Source organism: Chlamydotis macqueenii, chromosome 3 (assembly GCF_036417535.1).
Source record: "Chlamydotis macqueenii isolate bChlMac1 chromosome 3, bChlMac1.mat, whole genome shotgun sequence".
Classification (NCBI taxonomy): domain Eukaryota; kingdom Metazoa; phylum Chordata; class Aves; order Otidiformes; family Otididae; genus Chlamydotis; species Chlamydotis macqueenii.
Genome location: NC_141558.1, coordinates 59,103,548 through 59,127,163, shown reverse-complemented (window position 1 = coordinate 59,127,163; position 23,616 = coordinate 59,103,548). Strand labels below are relative to the sequence as shown.

The following is a 23,616-nucleotide window of genomic DNA, read 5'->3' as shown; positions in this document are numbered from 1 at the left end:
AGATATATGAAATGAGAGACAAAGATCATATGCACTGTCAAAGATCCAAGAATAAAACAGAAAACACCTTCACAGGAACTATACACATCTTTGCAGTAGGGTGACCAGGATCTTTGAAAGGCATGTTAGAACTCTTAACGTTTACATTACTACAGATCACACTAAAATGCTGCATGAAAAAAATATTATGTTAACAGAATTGGCAAGAAACACAAATTATTACAGTTAAATTTGAACAAATTTGAGATAATTTTTGTCAGTATAATCTTCCTTAATTTACCCGGATAGAATTCAACCAATATTGGTTCTCCTTTCTTTCTTCAACACATTGATTCTTAAATAATTCCTTTTTTTTCTCTCAACTGGACGGAATCTGATAAGAAGATGTTCTTCATTTATGCACTTTCTACTTCTTAAAAATTGATTCCTACTTTTCAGTAGCAGACCCACAATATTGTAAATAATAATAACCTTTAGTAAAGACAAAAGACATATGGTAGTACACAAATCTTTCTAACCTACTTGCAGTACTTGAGCACCTAGCTTTGTATGCTTCATCAGCTTTGCCAACAGTTTGTCAACGTTCTTCTAATGGCTACTACTCTTGTTTTCTTTCACAGAAATGACTTATTTTATGATCTAAGATTTATTTTTCTTCCTCTGTCTTTCACAACATAATAAATACACACTGTGTTATACAGCAGATACTGAATACCCTCATGGTGTGTTCAGGATTCATAAGTAGGCATCCTTGTGACCAAATGAGAAGTCTTATTTGACAGTTGAGATGTGAGCTTGCCACATGACCAGCATCAGCACAACAGCTGCAAGTTACACTCAAAAATGTTAGTACAGTTCTGATCACCACCTTTTATATTCCACAATATGAGTCTGAAGATTCTGCCAGGCAATGGAAAACCAAACTGCCTTTCTTCTTGGAGAATGTCCTGCTTATTAGCCATAACAGGATGAACTGGGTCAATTCTGCAGCCCGACTCTCTGCAAATGCACTTGGACTACTACGGAATGCAACAGTGGAAGGTACAGGTAGTCCAAAGGGAGTCATAAGGTCCTACTCTCATTTAAGTGAGCATCACTATATTTTTTATTACAGAATCAGTGAATAACATAGCTAACTAATTTAAAAAGCATGGGAAACAAAGAGTAGATATGAGATCTACTCTGTTTGCCAGATGAGTTGCCTTACAACATAGTCATTTTCCCCAAAACACTTGTATTCTTCAACTGACTGGTGACCTGGCTTTAACAGCAGAGGTGTAACTTAACTCCCACCAGCTTTGTCTGTATGCTGATGAACAGAACATCCTCTTTGGAGATGAGACTGCAATATCTCTGACTGAAAAGAGATGGAAGCTCAGTCCCCACATCAGAAGTGAGAGACTTATTTAATAAAAAATAGACACTGTCAGACACCTCCTCTAACACCTGCCATTTGGAAGAAAAGGCTGCAGTTGCCATTTGCATCAGGAAGAGACACACAAACAAAGCAGTAAGCCAGGAATTTTGATGTCATATAGACCTGGACTGCAAGTCAGCACCTGTATGTGGAAAAGTTAACGGAATTTCAGCATTTAGCAGCACTTTAGTAAAATATTGGCTTGTTTGCTGCAAAGTTTCAATCCTTCCACGTGGAGATTTAAGCATATTAAATCACCTATGAGATGTGTGATAAACTCTGCAATTGCAGTAACAGAAAGAAATCTGTCCAGCCTACCTTGTATAACACTGAAGGGCTGTTAGAAACCTTTTTCTTTCCAACAGCAAGTACACTACTGTATTTAAAATTGACTAAAAGAAGTGACACTGTGAAATTCTTGTAGAAATACAAGGAAAAACACTATTCATAACAGCTGAAATTAAGAAACTACATAGATCATATTTTAATATAAAGGGCATGAAATTATAGATCAGATGGTAGATAGATGCTAACATGGACTATTGGCCCTGATAAATTGACCAGGACCTCAAAATATGCATATACTTCTTCAATGGAGTTGTACTTCAGAGTTACTGTACCTCCTGATCATAAGCCATACTCCAAAGGCATAATGTAGCACTGAACATACACATTGCAGCTTCAAGAATTTCTGTAGCAGTGAATTTTACACATGAACATTAAGTATAATACATCAGAGCAAAATAATAGAATTAGAAAATAAGAACATTCTTCCCAAGTGTGGAGTACGTACTGCAAGGCAATGGGATTTTAGGAAAAAAACAGGCTCAAGGAGGTTGGACTAGATGAACTTTAAAGGCCCCTTCCAACCCTAACTATTCTATGATTTTATTCTAAGTCACAAATCTGAAAATTACAACCCTTTTGATTAAAACTATGCAAAATAAAGACTAAAATATATACTTACTTTTTTTAAACTGAGCAGAAAAGCTAAGGACAGATCTACCTGTGAAAACTGCATGCTGTTCAAAATATCTTCAAAGCAAATTGTAACTACCTTCTGCACTTACAAAACATTGTAGACTGGCGGAAAGGAAATGTGTGTGTTTGTGAACCAGGCCATGCAAAGGCTGCTTGAGTACTTCCATTTGTCCTGTCCCTATTTCTCAGAAGAGAACAACTGTTTTTCAGCTCTGTCTGTGCCTATCATCATCTTCTGCCTCAGGCACTAAAATAAATCCAAATCCCCTTTCTCTAGGAATTCACAAAATTTTAAACACAATTGTTCTTACTTGCTCATTTATTCAGTAAAGAGTTAACAGCAAGACAAGCCACACAGCATTTGAGTTTCTGCTTCTCCCATGACTGAATGGTCGGCCCTTTCTGCTGACTCAATTTTCTTTCCAATAAGCACACAAGATTTAGCAGGTCAGATTTCATTTTCTTGTCTAGATAAAATGTTCTAACATACTAAGGAAGACCTATACACTGATACAAAAGCTCCTCCAACTTAATTTTACTAAATGATTGTGTGATGCTTAAATAGGATTTAGGTAGTCAAAGAATTACTGGTTTGATACTGCAAAGCAGCAAAATGGCATGTTGACAGTGGTCTGAAAGGTCCCAATTGCTGGTCAAAACAATGAGCATTCCAAAGTGCACCATAAATAGAACTGAAAAATGTATGACATTTTAAGTGTATGTGCTTTGGGCTAGTTGCCTGGGTGCTAGGTATTGACTGAGTAACGTAGCCTCAATGCACTTTATAACAAGACCGGCACAAAATCAAAGGTCTTGGATTTCAGCCTATTAACTGATCATACTTTTATTCTCCACACCTCCACATTCTATATAATACTGGCAAGCCACTGTTAGTCTTTAGAACATACTAATCTTAATATTACTTAATATACACTATCAGTAATTCTCTGACTCTGTGACACTAACAAGAATAGCTCAAGAAATAGATTAAGCTTCAACTGATACATTTTCTATTTTAGTTTGTTTAATATATAAAACATCCCCAGTATTCCTTGAATATAGTGATTAATAAATACATTATACTCCAGTAGTACAGACTATATATAGATTACTACATAATTGTATTAATATATATTCATGTGTATGTACACATTTACCTTAAAATAATGTGTTTGCATGAAACACTATGACTTTTAACACAATATACTGAACACTGAAACCACTGCCAGGAAGACTCCTTGTGTATGCATCACACTACAAATGAACATGCCTAGTTTAAGCCAGAGCTGACATATATCAGAACTACAACCTAGGTATCTTTAGTATAAGAGTACCACTGAGCTTACCTGCAGAGAAATACACTTTATTTGCACTTTCACAGCATGTCTGCGCTTACCACTACTCAAATACAGGAGGGAAGGAAGGAGTTATCTGTACTCTATGACTTGTTGACTTTGTCAAATGTGGCTTAACATCAGTGTAGTTCAGCTATAATGTTCAATACATTATTGAACATTAATTCCACGCTTCCAAAAAGCCAGTTTATGTAACATCAAAGGTAGCAGAACATTCTCCCTGACAAAGTCTAGCCATTTTAACCTTGATTACTATGTGAGTTTTAAAGCCTGAATATTTTTTACTCTATGAATATATATGTCTTTCCAGAGGCCACAGACAGTTATCTTGCTTTTTTAATCCCACCCGGAATATGGAGTTGAGTGTCTTATATTTTAAAAAGAGCTTTTGAGGGTACCTTAGACACAGACAAAATATATGAGACCTCCCGGATAGCACATATAGCAATAGCACCCAAAGGGAAAATAATTACACATACTTGCTACTTAAATGCCTAGACAGATCTATAGCATGCACTAAAGGTAACTTCTGTCCATAATAGACCTTTGTCGTTATTCACAAGCCTCTAAAAAGATTTCTAAGTTCACGTTCCTGAAATTTTTATTTCACCTCCAAACTATACCTATTCATCTCTTTAAAGATCTTGCCATCCCTATAAGCCTTGCCTCCCCAACCTGCAAGTCATTTCTCATGCCTTCCTGAAGAGTTCTGTACCAAAGGAAGGTGGCTACTAGTGGATCACAGATGTAACTTCATAAGTATTTACAGAGGTTGCAAACAATTTCTACTGTTACGAACTGCAGAAGCTTAAAACTTTTTTTCCTGTGTCTTTTGAAGAGACAAAAGCATTATTAAGATACCTTGTTTAGTATCTAAAGGAAGATTTGTGCACCCAAATGGCTCCTTCATTTTTCCCTAAGTAAACTAGTTGGTCTAATAAATTATCTCATCCCTTCCTATAAGCCTCATATTGCTCATCCTTAAGTATGAGACTGATGTACTACAATATCAAAGACTATCTTAGACCAAACTGCTTTGGATACAGGCAGCTTCCAGACCACAAAGGTCATTCATTTAAATGGATGTGGATGAATGAACTGAACCATAATTCAAGTTTCCAAAAGTTCCAGGATTAGAAATATAGACCTATCAAACTTCTAAATTATTTCTAAGATCTAAAGTTGGAGACTCTGGGATGATGATACTTCAAAGCAAGATGTCTGTCTGACCTGCACAGACCCAATAATACATTAAGAATCTGAGGTGTTAAGAGTAGAAGATTAAATATTTCTGTTAGATGAATGTGTTTAGGTTGTATTTTCACTTAAGACTGAGCACCAAAATGTTATAGTTCTAGTTATGCACTGATCATTCGTTATTTTATTTAGACTGTTACATAACAAAGAATCTGCCCTTGGCTGGCAAGCTTCAATACAATACACATGAGAAAGAGGAAAGGGAAGAGAAAAGAAGAAACAGAAGAGAAAAACAGAGAGAGATAAAGAGAAAGGAAAAGAGAGAGAAGGGGGAAAAGTGAAAGAGAGAAAGACAAAAAGAAGGCAAGAGAAGGGAATGTAAACAGGAGTAGGAATGCGGCTCATCCTAGAGAAGAAGGAAAGTATTCATCTCCAAGTATATGGTCAATTTTTATCTCTGAGGGGCTTGGTAACACAGCTGACCAAAACTGTCTCAGCCAAGAGACCAAAAGATGTCCAGAAGTGGAAGGTTCATGAAAAAATTATTCAGAGCTGCATAACTTACTTTCTCCTTCTCACTCCCTGTTGATACCACCATTCAAAGAAGCTCTTAAACTTGCACGACAGTATCTTGACAAACTGCTGTGGCCTATACCTGACACAGTTCAGCAGAACAGAAATCCTGAAATCAGACCCATAGTTACAGATGTTTGCCTTAGAGCATCATCTGCAAAAATCTTCCCTAATTCGCAACCTAATCTGCAGGGAAGTCAGCATAACATTCTATTTCCTTCTACTGTCTCCCTGTTTCACACTGTCTAGTTTTCAAGGAATGAAATATCTGGCCTAGTGAACATTCTGGGCTTAAAGTAAAATTTAGGGTCTCCCATACCTCATCTTTGAATTTATAATATAGGATTTATATACCAAATAATTTTCAAGTTAATTTCAGATAGTAGAAGAGGGAAGAACACCACCATGGGAAAAAAAAGAGACAGAAAATTACAGCTATATATAAAGATGCAGCAGCATTTGCTTTTCTTATTTTAATGTAAGAAAATAAGTTGCAAGGCCAAAATCTGCACAGCTTTTTAGAAATAAAAACACAACTCAAAGGATTAAGCATAAAATCGTCTTGAGATTGTGACTTTCAACGCAAACACAACACACAGATACACAGGCTGTCTTCACCTGTTATTTCCTTCATGCCAAACACCAAAACAGCATTAGTGGAGCAGTCCTTGGGGGACTCCAAGATCATTCCTGTTGCATCAAAGCCTGAATCTTTGTTCTCTGCAAAACAAAACCATACCTGCTTCAAAATTCTGAGCCTAACTAAATTTATATGTAGGCTAAGGCTTCCCTCATTCAAGAAGTCCACATCAGAAGGTCGGGTCCAGAAACTCAGCAGGTCTCCAAAATCCTGAAACAGTATCTGAACTTTTTGGAGTGCAAATAGTAAATCAAATGTCCACAATAGCTTACTATGCCCTCTAGGACCTACATTAAAAAAAAAAAAATTACTGTCGCTCTTTCACAAAATAAAAAGTATTAAATTCTAATAAAAGGCTTTAAAGAAACAAGTATCTCGAGTTCATCTGACCTTAGTGACATTACTTTAAAATGTTCATAGAATCCTCTCCTCATCAGGTAACTTCATATATATGTTCCACGTGCTGCAGAGTGTTTAAGGAAAGGCTCCACAAACCCTGCCTCTCCTAGTTCTCAAGCCTTTTCTCCGATCTCTACATGCCAAAAATTTAAGCATGCTGAAAATTCATGAAATTGTGCTACCCCACTGGCCACATGTACTGAAAGAATCCTCCACAGTGGTCATGATCTCAACGTTGACCTGCAAGTCATGTATAATTGTAATTCATATACTCAAAAGGATAAGTGGACTTCCCAATAACAACTGTTTGTCATGTTTGATGCTACTGGGGCAAAGAATCTTCCGTTGGCTCAGCTTTAGGTAGAAAGTATAAGAATATCTCAGAGGAAAACAGCTATATTGTATTTTGTTCACTTAAGTTCAGTGGCAAGATAGCCAAGTTTCGTTCAAATAAAGCTACACAAATCTGGTGAGGTAATAGGCATGAATCACACCTATTCTCTGCATGCTACACAAATGCAATCTTTTTTTTTCTTTCTGTACACAACATTTCTGCTTTACAATATAAAATCAGGTTTCAAAAAATTCTGATCATATCCTGTGCCCTTGGAGATTTGAGAAAAGAACTGAACTCTTTCCCACTTTTTCACAGAAAGCTTCATGACACATGTGGCAACCTACCCCTTGTTAAAAATCACAGAGTCTTCACAAGGAAGCTGTTAGATCTCAAAACACCCTCCCTGCCACCCAAAAAACTATTAAGGGAAGATTCCACTGGAAGAGGAGGCTATTCAACTAGGAGTAGCCATGAAAAGTTATCTACTAGTGATGTGTGTGCCACCAGATTTTGTTTATATCCCAGTTCTTGCAAATTTGGATGCCCTAAGGCTGGTCTAGTAATAGTAATACAGAAAATCTCAATGAATTTTAAGACATCATTGCTTTGCATTAGGTACTATCTTTGTCTTATAAATACAGAAGCCAAGTTACAGATATGATTCTGATTTCTTGGGCTTATTTACTTTTCAGAAAGATAGAAATTAAAGTAGTTGGACAAAAATGAATCAATACATTGATTGATCCCCACAGCAATGCTTGAAAGTCTTCTCTTTCTGCCACCCTGAGTTCCTAGGCATGTGGTTCTTACTATACCAAAGCTGCCATGTTCTCATCCTCTCTTCCCTGACACTCCAACTCCATAGCATATGGAATATTTTACAGACCTCCATTTGTTTATGTGCATGCAGAATTGTCTGCACTGTCTAGATTAGATGAAATTAAATTATTACAGGATGAAAACTATAATTCTGAAACTGTTCCACTATGAGAAGAACGGAGGTTTCCTGCTTTTATCTCCCCTTGGGTGTACAAAAAAAAAAGTCATAATCATACTTATTTCCTGAATTCAACCTACACATATTTCAAAATGAGAGCTAGAAATATGCTTCCCCTCCTTTCATAATAGCAATCTTTAACTAATATCACTGCACCATAACGACAGCTGCAATACTTTACTGATGCAATTTCTTTACAAAAAAAAAAAGCTGAGCTATAAAGCAAATTAAAAGTATGTCTCTCTAACTCTCAGTAATACAGTTGTGTAATAAAGTGGCTACAAAAGATACTGGTAGTTGGTTTCTATTAGCAATTTTACCACTGAAAACTTTAGTTGATCACTTTATATGTCATAAAAACTTTGTTTGCCTGCAGTATCTGTAGCAAGATATAGACAAAATATGGCCATCCTGTAGTACTCAAAAATGACATCACTAAAGAAAAAAAATCAAGATTTGAGTTTTAAAAGTAGGTCTTAGCTTTTGGCTTGTTTCAGTTCTCGTTATTTCAACTTCAGTCTTAGCAATACTACAAGTATTCCTCACTTTCTAAGACTTCAGTTACTGTCACCTCCACCAAGTGGTACATGATTCGTGAATTTCATCACTCTTCCACATCTAACAAGGCTTCAGAAATAGACTGCTAAAACAAACTGAATAGCTTCAGTATGGAGAATTTACCCATATTTGCCCAGAAGGATTTAAATCCATGTTTTTCATCTCCTAGGACACTGGCCCAAATTCCAAACTAGTTGAGGAGAGGGAGTGAGTAGGTATTTTTACTCTTCTTACTCCATCTGTTCTCCTGTGAATTCTTGAATATTAATTTGGTCCAGAGAACAAAAGGAAGCATGATTTTTCAGCCATGGAGACTAGCCTAGTCTAGTCTTTCAACATGAGAGCTATATTGTAACTTCACCAAAATTTTTCTCATTGCTATTCTTTCTTTGCCCTTCTATCTATACAGTATTGGTCTCAATTACTAACTATATAACCCACTATTCACTAGTATTAGTTCTTTCCTCATCACCTGTCCTTCTTTCTTACAGTACCAGGGTATCAGACAAGAAAGTAAAGTGCCTAAATTGGGGGCAGTTAATCTCTTTCTTTAGATAAGAGCAAATCTCCTTCAGAAGACAATCAGAGAACCTCAGACTTGTACTCTGAAGTGCTGTATGAAACAAAATAACTATATTAGTGATTGACAGAAAGAATATCTCCCTAATCAAGCTACATGCCTAATGTTAACTGATATAGATACGTCGCCCAGCACTTCATGTCGCGGTGGCTTGGGTTTCTGTGGTAGCTTTCGTTTTTTGGTTATGCTTCTGAAATGCGTTACTGAGTTGTCAGAGAAATATAATGTTAAGATACTTCTAGCATAAATGAGAGCAGCATTCCTCTCAAAACTTGTTTGATTCTTTACAAATATGAAAATTGTTAAGTGAGATGGGGGGACTACTGTGTAACTCTACATGTTTTAGAGCAGAAAGATACCAAAGTGATTTCAGTGTAGTAATGAAATGCTGATTTTGGAATCTAAACTTCTCATAGAAGCCTGCTCAGGCAGAAAAAAAAAAAGGAAGGGAATGGACCAGATTTTGGTATTTTTATTCACAAATTCTATTCAGCACTCAGGAACAGCAATATAAATAATTTCATGTGTTCATATTAAATTTTGCTGTTAAGAGTTTAATTCTACAGTCAATGTAATCTATTGTACATTATTTCAACTAAATTAAAAAACAAAATGCTTACTTTCAGGAAGCCAAATCACAATAATTTCATCATAATGGTGAAAACTTTTACTGCCACTGAAGAAACATGAAAGCAGTTAGTTACTCCGAAGATGCCGCTTTGAATAAAAGTATTTCTACACTGAAATGTAGCATAAAATAATACTTAACTGCACTTGAACTAAACAACCATGAAAACCACAATTGCTTATCATTTGGAAGTGATTCTACAGACAAAATTTAATAAAACAATGTGGTTTTGTGACAGGGAACAGTTAATCACAGATTACAGGACAAACGGGTAACAGAGAGCATCCATTTATAACACAGGTTGATTTTGGATCCAAGCTTGTTTTATCTGGCATATCAGCAATACTACAGGAAACCACACTCAGATTAGAATGCATAAGGTTGAAAGATTCATATTATCAGATTTCCCATGCTGCATGCTGTTGCTCTGGGTAGCATCTTAAGACTGGTAACAAAATCCAGATGCAAATCTAGGACATTACTTTTTAACCTTTATTTAAATTTATAACTTCCTGTTTATGTTGTTCAAATATCAAGTTTGTAGGAGTTTATTAGCAAAGACAAAAAAAAATATACCGTGACTTGATTTAGAAGGCCACTAAACTTCTAGATCCTTCATGCATTACTTGTATTTCTAGGGTCTGACTCTGCAAACACAAAGCATTCCGCTAATAAAAATAACTTGATATTTTTCAAAAATATCATACTAAGCAAATAAGCATTTGCAGAATAAGAACATTGAAATTGCAGTAGTTTTAAGTAAAGGACAGTATCTTTAACTACATACACAGCACTTTCTATGGCCAGCTTCACTATTCGCTCCATGCCACTGAAGACTGCCTTAATACAAATATCACATTTTAAAAACACATATTTGCCATGTTGCTGTTTTTCTAGTCAACTGATACATGTAGGGGACTAATCATCGATATTTACAAAGAATGCCACTAACAGGATATACTTGAAATATAGGTATCTGTACATGATGGCATGCATTGCTTAAAAAGTATCAGCCAGAAGAGTTTCCTGGAATATTGCACTGGAATATTTATATCTGGAAAGGAAACTCGACCCCAGCGTGTCTCTCTTTGTGTCAGTATGATTCAAGCAGATCAACTACGGATTTTAAAGAAAACAAATAATCCCGCACCACACATTTCAAATATTGGAATGCAACAACAGATCATCCAGTACCTGGATGAGAGCACCTGTCTTCAAAAATGCAGCTGTTTTTCAAAAGTACATTTTGGACAAGAGTGCCTGTTACTTTGCAAAAAAAAAAAAACATAAAAACTGATACTTTTTCTGAGGAAGACAGAGGTTGGCACACGAATAGATGTTCTTCTCAGACAACAACATATTTCCAAGAGAAACACCACCTCTGTTTCTAGGCCTACTGAAATAACGTTCTTGAGCCTTTTTTACCAGGCTGAACACTGAACCACAAACAAACCACTCAAGGTTTGTGCCCGTCATCTTTTACTTTCAGGTCTCCTGTACCAAATAAACTGTCAGATCCAAGGACAAGTTCTTCTGTGGGCAGAAGTCATGAACCTATCAGGTTTAATAATATTAATAGAATAATAACATTAATTCAGTATTCCATTATACATCCACTATATCAAAAGCACAATGCACTTACCTAAATAGCAGTGTACAAGATTCATTTATGAATGTGGAAGAACAGCTTGACTCGCCTTCCAAGTACACATCTATTCTAGATAAATACAAGTAATTTCCATTTAATGGAAATTATGCAGAGACATTCCATAGAGAAAGGGGATGGAAGAATAATAATAATATTGGAACACAAAAGGCTTCTTACAACGGTAGGAAATATGACCTGTCTCTAGTCTAGAATGTTAAAAATACTATTTTAAAAAGCAAAGTACATCAGAATAGCTACAATCTCCTTATTTGTTTCTCCTTAGAGTAAATCAGTCTATATTGCCACAGTTAGGCCATGTCTAGCAACCAATCTGTCTGCTTTAAACAACATGGTCTGTATCTCAGGCCTATATCTATCGTCTAATATTAAAAATACAGATTCACTCAGAATTGTTCCCAAAATCTCGAAGTCCTAGATAATTAATTCAGTTGGAATTTTAATGCAGCTTAGTAATATGCAGTAATTCTAAACATGTATTGTATCTTAGGTAGTGACATACATTGTGATAAAACCAAAAAGTCCTCCATTGCATAGTACAGCGTGCTGGGGACAAAAATTGCGTTAAGAATATGGAAGAAGGTTTTAGTAAGATATAACATCCACTAATAATAACTAGAGTTAAAATAGGTTAAAATTTCAGGATTTATTTTAGAACAAAGCTGCAAAGTTATTCAGGAAGAAAACAGCTTATGTGTATTTGCTAATTAAAAAAAAAAAACCAAAAGTAAATTATTTAAAACAAATACACTAATTTTCATTCATGCTAATTATATTCTCTAGTGGAAATTAAGGCTGAGAAGCATCGTCTCTTAAAATCTCTTCAGGTCCAATAAGCCTAAATAGACTTTTACACATTAAATCTACCTTAAAATATAAAATAAGATGCCAGATACAAAAAGTTTGCTAATAAAAATAAATCTAAATTCTTTTAGAATAAGCCTCTGAAACCTTGAGCTTACTTCTTAAGACACTTTATCCAATAAAGGCTGAAAGCCTTGCTGAAGTTTCTTTGCACTGGTAAAAATTTCAAGATGTGTACATAAAGAATTATATACCTATTTAAAATTACTACTGCTCAAGTTTTTCATAAAACACACATACACTCGTAAGTGTGTGTGTAGGAGTGATTAAGGCTCAAGGAGTGATTAATGCTTATGAAATAGAGAGCAGGATTCTAGAAATATCATCTGATGACATGCCAATCAATATTTTAATCCTCACAGATTTAGAACAGCTGTTTCTTCAGCCCAGTTGATACAGTGAAAACATCTCAGCTTGGACACGAAAGTTTAATTCCTAACAGAAGGGTTTACTATGGATATGTATATGTCATTTTAAAGAACTTGCCCTTGCATGCCATTTCCACAACCAGTTTATCTTAAAAGCTAATTGTTTTTGTTCACTGTTTAGGTACCACTATAAAGTCAAGGGAGTTGATACAAAGACAGAAATAAAGCCTCATTTAAACAGGAAACAGCACTAAATGCTACTTAATAGCTCTCTGTAGTAACTCACTCTCCAGTTCTCAACTATAGCTAATGCTTCAGTTTAACTATTCATCCTGACAGCTCTGGGACCCTCTGGCTCCTCATGTTCTTCCACTCATTGTATAAACAAACTGCTTACACACACATATGTTCAGCAGAACATTAAGACAGAACAAAATGTTATGTTCTGGGTTGAATGCTCCCTTTATAAAGACCGGGAATTAAATTCTTGCCATGAGGAAGTCAGTAAGAATTTCACTGTAACTGCAAACCAACCTAACTTTCACACTAAAATCAGTACAAATCACATTATATTATGTATTTTAGTCAGATATTTGAACTAATAGCCAAAAAGGAAAATCAGTTAGTGAACGAGAGAAAATTATTTCCTTGGAATCTCTGTGGATTTGGTTTAGCAGGGCGTACGAAAGTTCTGATTCACTTCTAGAAAATAATTGTACAGGAACTCTCATACTGTAGACAGATGCTACATTTTAAACTAATTCCAGAAGCGATTTAAAGGTCTGCTGTGCAGAATATAATGGCTTTTTAACATGAAATTTATTAATTACTTGAGTTTATGAAACAGATTGAGCAGAGTAATTTCATTTCACTGTAGATTGTTTTAATAACGTTGACTCACTTTGAAACTAAATGTTATATTACAGAAGTACTTAGATAAATTAATGGATTAAATCATCAATCCATTTTCAATTAATTGGAAATAATTATTTTCATACCATGCAGCCAAAATCCCTTCTACTTCCTAGAAACAACTCCATTCTATGGGACAAGAAGAGTCTAAAAGAGTGCCCTTCACACACCATGTTCAGAGTCATGCACCTGAGCAGTTTAAATGCTCCTCCCATCACATTTGACCGTGGAGCTCTGTTAAGTGATCTCAGGACCACATTACTCAGCTACTGAGCTTCTTTTGCACAAAACTGACAGCCCATGCAACAGTTACTGGGAAGAAAATTCTCTGTTGCTATAAAAGCAACATATAAACATAAATAATGACTAGTAACAACAGAGGAAGAGAGGTAGTAATTAAAGTCTACATTATGCATGTTATAGTAGGGGTTGTTTTCACTTCATATTTCTCAAGAAGCCTGGGCAACAACTTATAACAAAACTGTCTAAGCCTTACTTTTACTAACTTATTCAAACTGCCTGTGCAGTGGAATTTTCTATGCTGTGATTCCTCATGTTTCCAGGCACAAGTCTTCCTATGAAAATATTTAGAACTGAACTGAAGGAAAAGTGAGACAATGACAATTTCTTGCCTGAGAAATGTGCAACTGGTTAGTTTCACAAATGCACACACAAATGAGGTAGAAGATTAAAAGCTGTATTTACATTCAAGCTACAATAGCCTCAGATATAACTGATGTTCATATCTATCAATTCAATTTAAGACTAATTCCATCCCAGCCAGGCATATGCCTTGTCAAAACCTTTGTGAATTCTTCCATAAATTGAGTTCGTTCTTTTTTTCTATAATATCACAGTTTAAGATACTCAGGCATATTCTCAAATGCTCTTCTGAAAACCCAAGTCTACTATAATAGCCCTTATTAATACATCTAATACAAATTATTTGAAAGCTTATCCATATAATATACAAAAGCCACTTTGGTTCTTTCCAGCACAACATATTTATCCACGTACTTACTAATTCTGGTCTTTATCATGTCTACACAAATGTGTTCAGTTCTAAAACTATAGCTACAAGATCACTGTGTGAGGCCTTTTTAAATATCATCATATTCGCCAGCTTCCATTTCCCCTTTAATGAGGCTGTTCATATAACCTATTCAACAATCCGTTATATAACGTCATTACTCTATCCACACTTTCACACCAAGTTCTTTATATCCTTCCATAAATCTCAAATTCAAATACCTATTTCCCCTAGAGCTACTGAGCTGATACCACTCATCAGCCTTAACCAATCTATATCTAAGCTGATTACACAAACATTTTCATGCCAACAACAAATCCTATACCCACAGTTGATAACTTAATAAATCAGTGTTTCTGTCCTCCTATATCTGCTGTTTAGATCAAAACACTGAGGGTATTGGTTGTCTGTGTTCTCTAGAAGGGTAAACACAAACAGAAATTACTGTTTATCTTTCATTAGGTTGCTCATCACCACAATTTTTCCCTTGAACTACTTTATACATGGGATCCAGCACCATATCACCTTCTGTATATATAGCACTTCTATTTTAATCCTAAAGAGCCTGGAATACAAAGAGAAGGCTTAATATCAGCAAAGGTTAATTCCTGAAGCAAAAAGCTTGGTTTATTATAGCAATCTCACAGAACACATAACTATTTTGCTCAGAGAGGTGGTGGAAGTCCCATCCCTGGAAACATTCAAGGCCAGGTTGGATGAGGCTCTGAGCAACCTGATCTAGTGGGAGATGTCCCTGCTCCTTGCAGGGGGGTTGGACTAGATGACCTTTAAAGGTCCCTTCCAACCCTAACCATTCTATGATTCTATTTTTATTTTCATTCTTACAGCAATGTTTTAAGATGAGCACTGTGCTCATCTTGCTCTCAAGCAATGTTTTAAGATGAGCACTGTCAAATTGTACATGCATCAGTAACCTATCTGTTCAAATTAAAAGCCACAAATGACTAAAATAAAAAACAGATTTTATATAGATAATTAAAAACATAGAAAGAAACACTGTGCAAAGAAAAATACACAGTTTTACTATACAAAGTAACATACTAAACCAAGCACTGATCTCTCTCTTACTAGTGTTATACATGTAATTTTACTATTTTGGGTTATATTATTGGACTTAATAAAAATGAAAGACAACAGGTGAAGACAAAAAGCAGACCAGCAAAAGAAGTAGTTACATAAGAACCCATCACCACCTCTGAATCACAGAAGTTTTAAATACATATTTTGGGACAAATAGCTATTGTAAGTACAATCAAAGTACTGTACAAAAAAACCACAAACCAATACATTAGAACACAGCTGCATCCATTGATCCCTTTAGGTACTATCATCTGAGAAGGACAGCTAGGACAAAAATAATGAGAATAACAATACTGACCAAAGGATAATGTGTATCTTCAATGAACAGACAAATGACTCAGTGTAACCACTTGAGTTCCACTTTATTCTTCTGGGGCAGTGTCTAATTGCCCCAAGAACTGACTCAAGCTCTTTATTATTTGTATTTATTTATTTATTATTTTATTATTGTTTTTCCCAACACCTTTCTGTGCCACAAAAGTTCTTTCATCAACTATGAGCGTCAAAGTCACTTTAAATAACTCATACCAAAACAGCAAGCAGGCTCAGTGCATTTTTCCCTCTAGTTAACAAGCCATGAAGTTGATACAAACATTTAACTATTAATTTTGCTGGCAAATGACTGCCTTATTCTCCATGTCAAAGCTGCAGCTGGGGGAAGAAACTGATGCTGCATGCACAATCAATGATTATAGGGTATGCATGTAAAAGCTTCCCACCTACTGAATTTAGAAAATATTTGCCATATTTACTATATAAGCATACCAAAAGCAACCGGGAGAGAGAAGCACACTTACACAGACCCTAAACCCACACAACACACAAACTTAATACAATGGAACTAATTCAGAAGGCTGTGCCCAGCTGTAGGAAGACACTGTGCTTAAGAGAAGAATTCAGTGTGCGTATTACAAATACATTTTTCAATTAAACGTGTGGGGTTTTTTTCCATGATAAAGAAAACCTTTTGTGTGAGGGCTCATTCTTCTCTGAAAAGGAATCATTAATAGAAAACATCCTCCAATTCTACCAAAAATCAAAAGCTAATGAGAAACATACTCTGTTTTATGCCATGTACTGTGTATGGAAATTCTTATGTTCACAATCATGGTTTTTCACAATTATTGTAAAAGGTGACTAAAAAATTATCCACAAGGATTAAACAGTACCAAGAATTTATTTTTTCAGGTAATATTAACAAATTCAATATTGTCAATGATAGCTCAAGGTTAAACACATAAAGCGTATTTTGAATGCTCTGCAATCATCTTTTTATTGCCACTACAAAAAAAATGCATGCATAATTCACACAGGTGTGCAACTGAATCACACTCAAATCACCAGCTCTGGGGTTTGCACAAACACACATGTCCTACTCCTGGTAGTTTCAAATATCAAATTCAAAAGCCCACTATGTTTTATTTCTGTTACTTTGCATTCTTCAAAAGGCATGGATTTCTTCTTGTTTCATAGAGTTCTGTGGCTTTCAGAGGAATCCAGACTATTCATATTCCCTGCCACTGGTTTAGAAAATGCACAAAGCAATAAATGCATAGCAGTAGTTCTGCATTCTCAGTCCAGGATACACTCCAGGAAAGTTAATATATAATGCATTTCCCTATAACAGAGATTATCCAGATATTTCTGTTGAACAGGATTACAGGCTGTTGAGTAGCTAGGATAAACAGAGGAATATGTTGCCATGTTCAGCATCTTCCATCAAAATGTAAAGGTAGCTCAAGTGAAACTGGCATCTAAAACTTTCAGGGTTCATCTGAGGATCTGGTGTAGATGTAGAAAACCAAATTAAATCCTAAATCAACTCTCACTCTCACTAGAATTGTGCAGAAAAATAGTGCTTCTGATTTATTTTTCTTGCATCTCCAAGTTCCTGATTGCCAGCCCTCAGCTTTGCTCCATGTTCCCTTAGCAATGGAAAATACATGGTCTGTTTAGAGGCATTTTCCAAACTTTTCTGATTAATTCTTCTGAATCTTTCTAACTGACCTCAAAGATTGCCCCTACTCACTGGGGTACATGAAGAATGACAAAATATAGTTATTTGCCATTTTAAAAAAAAATTGATATAGCTATAAAAATAATTTTTAATCCTATTTTGTTCACTTTTTGGTAACTTTATTTTTTATCAAATCTTAAATTCATTAATTATGACAATAGTAGATACATATGTCTGTTGGAACAGAACAAGGCATTGTAATGGTATTTGGATAATCCACTCTGGAGGAATGTTCATTATTCTTCCTGAGGTTTCACAACAGTTCGCTGGCATAATAGTGCTACAGCTGCTTTACAGTCTAATGTTACTGCAAGGTCTGATTCAAAGAGAATGTCTACTAGAGGAATTTGGCAGGGAGCAGAGTCCTAGGAAAATCCTTGTGATGCTAAGGTGTAACTAATGGAGACTGAACTGCTGAAAAATTTGAGGGTAGTAACAGCTATTTGTTTTGAGTTTTGCAAGAATCCTGAGAGACCTTTGGTATTTCTCAGAGCAAAAATCACACATATTTAAGTCACTTTTTCTGGAAATCTTATCTTTTTCTAATCAAAATAAACTGTAAAAAAAAAAATAAAAAAAAAGTCTAATCTCTAAAATCATTGCCATTTTCTTCTGTACCGCTCTTATATATATTTTCAGATTGATAAGAACATCAAAACTGAGGAAAAGCAGGAACTAGGAATTGGCTATCAATTACAGTAGCTGGTACAAGAAAATAAATAACATGTAGTCATCAGCAGGAGCCAGCTCATTAACTAGCTTTATTGGCAAACATCAAGGAATTCCCTTTCCCATTTCAAAGACATGGACAGAGTCAATATAAAGTTTAGCAAACATAGCATAACATACTTGTCACTATTTTACATCTATAAGCAAGATTTGGTCTGTTTTATTGCTACTGCGGCCTGAGTTGCCAGTGTGTGACATATAAGCTCTCAGATATTCCTGAACTCTCATTTGGGAGAAAAATATCCAGTAATTACGGGCTTATACCAAATTAAAAAAGTTGATAAAGAAAAGGAGATAATCAGGTACATATACTGTTTCACATTTGCATGCATTTGTGTGCTGCTACTGTTCCTGATCTACATATATAGAGTCTGGACTTCAGGGGAAAAAAAAAGGAAAAAAAGAGAAAAAAATAAAAGCAACCCTGAACCAGGAATTCATGCTGCCTCTTATTACAAAATACTATAATCTCCAAAAACTGTCAGACCAAGTAGCTGGGTAATAAATCAGAACATGTGGGGGTGGATTCCTTCCTCCAGCCTGAATTAATTAAAAATGATTGTTTGCTGTATTATTTTAAAGCAGATTTTTGGAACAGGTTAAAGAACCACTGTTCTAACTTTAGTATTTTAAGCCTAATAAAAAAGAAAATTTGTAAGGACTGTAAAAAACTTGTAGGAGGAAAACTAATAATAAGAGGTTTAAACATAAAGTGCATCTTATGTTTTGATGTGTTGCTTGGAGAAATTCAAACATTCTTGAACAAGACCTACCTCATTCAGTTTGGCTTTGGTTATTTCAAGTTAAAATATGTACACAAAAACTATACAAATTCATGTCTCCAGTCAGTCTGGGCAATTCTACCTATTTCTAATACCTTAGGTTAGCCTTTAACTACTATATTTTCCTTTCTCACATTCTAAACCTGAAACACATACTGATACCCTCTGCTTTCACTTTCTCAACCAATTATTAAACTATAAGAAAATAATATAACAACAACTTTAAAGTAAAAACTTATGAGCGATCATAACATATTTTTGACAGCAGCATCTCCCAAAATTTTGGGGTTTTATCCTTATTGATCAGGCAGCACTAAGAACTCCTAAGAGATTTTCTAGAACTGATCAATATCGGTCTTGTATACATACACTTAAAAAAAACACTAAAAAGAAATAAAAATCCTAATTTCCAAATCACTAAAAGCTTATCTGCAAAAATATTTAGTAGCATATAGAATGTACGTTAAAAGGGTATACATAGAATGTACTATACTGCACTACACTTTCAGTGAACAAGGCTTGTTGCCTGTTAGAAAATCTTGAAATTGGATTAAAGAACTCCTTTTTTAAAAAAAAATATACACAGAATTTTACACACTGTAATATCTTTACCCTCCACAACGAACATATTCTCCTTCATATTCTTGAAGCCAGAGCCCTACATGCATTGACTAACCAGACTAAATGGATTAGAGAATGGCTAAACTCTACCTTTCCTCTCACAAAAGAGAAAGTACTTTGAGGGTCTTTCTCCCAAATAGCCATTGATTTTCAGTTATTATCTTAAAGATTTCTATGTTGCTTTCAAATTTGGTTGATATTCTTCACCAGCTTCAAAATTTCTTTACGTGAGACCAAGCTGATAAACACAACAATCACCTAAGCATCTGGTTTTTTGTCTCCAGAAACACAGAATCCAAGTCCACACAACATTCTTCAAATGTAATACGTGAAACATTAAAATTATGTCCCATTATCCTTGTCCCTTGACTTTTCAGAGCATAGTGTACAATATGCACACATGTATGTATGCAGGAAGGAATTTTATAACTCCTCATTTCCATTAGATAATACAGAGAGAACAGTTTTAAACTAAGCTCTGAAAACTTAAGAAACGTACACCTACAGACAAACTTAAAATTACTGACCAACCTGCCCCCATCAATTGCCTAACAGACTGGCACCAGTCATATTCTGCTAACACTAGGTTGACGTTTACCCCTCACTTCTCTTTCAAGTGAGGAATTTCACTTTGACTTTATAAGCATCCTATATACATCACCTCTTGGAGTCGACTTACACTTCCGATTTGTGAGATGCTAAGAAACATTTGTACTCCATGAGTTATCTCCACCGATGTCAGCAGCTGACACCACAGATTTAGTTACTGTGCAGCATATGTTCCCTCGCCCTGTCCCTACTATTCACACCTTTCACAGATACATAGCTTCACTTCTCTCCCATGACAGATACTTAGACCTTTTAATAAAAGGATGAATTCTTCAGGATCAAAAGCAAGTTCTTTATACCTTTCTAAACTACTACTATTTGGTTTCTCTCACATTCCACAGGAAAGAGGAAGAACAAAGGTTCAAGATCCAAAGGGAACATTATACAGCACTTCAGTAAGTTTGCCTCAACCGCAAGCTATGCATACAACACTGTTACAGAATGCACATGCCATTCTGGTTCTGATTCTTCCATGTATGAGAATTTCTACATGACTACTTACTGTTCAAACAACAGAAGAACAAATAGCATGTGTAGCTGGAAAAAAAAAAAAAAAACAAACAAAACAAAACAAAAAAAACCCCTTAAAATTAACTCCAGGTTTCTGACCACAGTAAATCTTCTACTGACTTAAAAATAAAAAAAAAAAAATCAAAAACAAAGAAACAGAACTACAGACTGTTCTCATCTTTGAGGTGCAAAATGTTCTTGAACTGTTCTGTTCTAAAAAACAACATGGGAATTTGTTGTGATGTCTCAAATATTGTTTTTCAAAGCATTGCAGCTCTGTTACATAATTTTCCCCGCAGACATTTGACTGGTGCTAACAATTAAAGAGCAACACTTACCATCCAGCATTATGGTTATTACCAAATAACTATTAAGTGGAAAAACAAAAGTTGTAAGTCTAAAGGTATAAACTATGGGTCTGGTAAGATTCTTGCACATTCTTAAAAATCCTCCAGGATTTCAGTGAAGGCAGATTTTTCAAACTTTTGGCATTAGAGAGGAGTTCATTACCTCTTTGCCTGGGCAAAACAGTGATATCTACATAGAGCTAGCACATCCTAGCAGCTGCAATAGGTCTTAGAAAGAAATCTAGAAGACAGTAAATGGCTTAAAAATTTGGCAGGCCAGCACTTGAATTTGACTGTGAGGTTTACAAGGTCCTATCATCACATTATTAGTGCTCCTTACTGAATTACCAGAACTCGGTTATAATACCAGTGATGCAGCAGATGAACGCTCAAGACATCCACTTCTCATTTAAAAGGAAAATTATGATCATATCCCTTCGCTGCAGTGGTTAAAAAACCCAAGACACTGGATAAAGAAAAGGACATTCTCCAAAAGTATCTGTGTGTGTGTGTGAGAGAGAGAGAGTGATAATATTAAAAGAAATGCCAAATCAGTATTTTTCTAGATGAAAAATTAATTAGCTGGCAGAGAAAAATAAAAAAAAAAGCAAGAGGAAAATGCATTATGTACTATATCTTAAATGCTCTACTTCTAAAATCTCAGTCTTGAGTGTTTACCAATAAGTCATTATCTAAACAAAGTCTAATTCTGGATGAGTTTTTATCTACACGGATACTTGATCAACCATTGTTTATCCTCACACAGTAAAATTAGCATCAAGGAGTCAGCTGCTTGAGACACTTTTTTCATGAAATGACAGTGCATCATGTTCTCCAAAGTAAACCCTAAACCCTAGAAATTCCTAACCCAAAGTGTTCAGCCTAAAGTGTGACATCAAAATCAAACAGAAGCTAGCTGTTATTCCAGTGGCTTTAATTAGTTTTATTTTAACACACCCATAGTATCTCCTTACTGAATTCTTTTTAGCAAAGCTAAAAACATAAAGAGCAACAAACAAAGGCACCAGAAAGAATATTGTGAGCGGAAGAATGGTTTTAAGGATTTCCTATGAGAGCCCGTATCTGTACATCATCCTTTTTGATCTTTCCACATAACTCTAATTGAAAAAGCAAACAACAACAACCACAAAAAAAAAACCCCTTAGTGTCAACACACCTGAACACTGTATAATGGAAGATGATTGTATGTGAAAGACATTGACTACTCGTGCAGGATGCAATTGACTCTGTTCGTATTCTAGTCGTGGTTAGTTTCTAACACCGAGAAAAGCTTTGTTGCTGGGTAAGTGCACCAAGTTGTCACCTTAAGTAAGAGCAGCCCACACTTGTTTCCGCACAGCCTCACAAGCTTCCCCTCATCACAGATACACTAAGAGAAGGTCACAACACAGGGAAAGGGCTGCCAACAGATTGGCCGGTAAAGACTATGTGACGCTTCGGGGACCAGGACATGTCGTCCAGCCGTCCCTAAACTATAAAAATAGTATGTATGATTTGTCCCTCCGTCTGCAGTCCCAATGCGGCTCAGCGGCCAAGCTCCGAACCGTGACTTTGCCTCCTAATTAAAGCGGCTGCGTGCGAGTTAACGGGAAAGAGCGAGCAGGAAACTGAATCTAAGCAGGGAGCCGCAAAGCAGCCCCCCGTTAAGCACTCCGCGGCGGCTTCGGCAGCAGCGCCCGCCGAGCCGGGCGGCCCTGCCCCGGGGCGGGGCGCGGCAGCGGGGCGGTGGCGGCTCGGCGGGGAGGGAGCGCGCAGCCTCGGCCGAGGGCTGCGCCCAGGGAAGCGAGATGGGCTAGCTGCCGGCGCTACAGGAGCGCTGCTCGGGCAGGCTGAGGCACCAGCGGCGGTGCCCCAGCCGCGCTCCCTCGCCGAGTCCCCTCTACAGGCTAGGGGTTACTTGTCATGCTCTGTCCCTATCTCCTCCGACCCTCCCGTCACCGCTCCCGAGCCCGTGGCAAAGTCGCCTCCCCCTCTGCATCCTCCGCTGCCCCGGCCAGGGCGAGTGAGGCACGGGCTCCCCGCTCCCCTGTACCTCTTTGCGGCGGAGGCTGGCCTCGGCTGCCGAGCGCCGCCAGAAGCAGAAGAAGCGGTAAACTTTTCCGTGCCATGGCTACTGGGCAGCCGAGCTGCGGGTTCGTCCCCATACGGGGCAGCCAGGCGAGTGAGCAGCCGCTGCCCCTGAGAAGAGAGGAGACCCCGGTGCCCCGGACACGGAGCAGGACACACCCCCACCACGACACTCTCCGCCCCGCCGCGCCTCCGAGGGCAGGCGAGAGCGAGAGGGGCCGGTGGGCGCCCGGGGTGGCCAGCAAAGCCGGGAGCTACGGCCGAAGGAGACCGGGCGCGCCCCGGGAGGCCGCCGAGGTCCCGCGCTGCG

The 23,616-nt window shown here is 36.8% G+C and overlaps 1 protein-coding gene across 4 annotated transcripts in view; it reads right to left on the bottom strand.

Moving 5' to 3' along the window:
• Positions 1-23,359, bottom strand: part of LAMA2 (laminin subunit alpha 2) — a 364,351-nt gene extending 340,992 nt beyond the window's left edge. For 3 of the 4 annotated variants that reach the window (XM_086743476.1, XM_086743477.1, XM_086743478.1), the window contains exon 1: positions 23,272-23,359. In XM_086743476.1, the coding sequence (XP_086599602.1) occupies positions 23,272-23,347 (76 nt within the window). In that variant the 5' untranslated portion in view covers positions 23,348-23,359. Of the gene's footprint in view, positions 1-22,542; positions 22,561-23,271 lie in introns of those variants that run through there. The other variant, XM_086743479.1, reaches the window with a different exon arrangement.
• Positions 23,360-23,616: the final 257 nt, after the last annotated feature.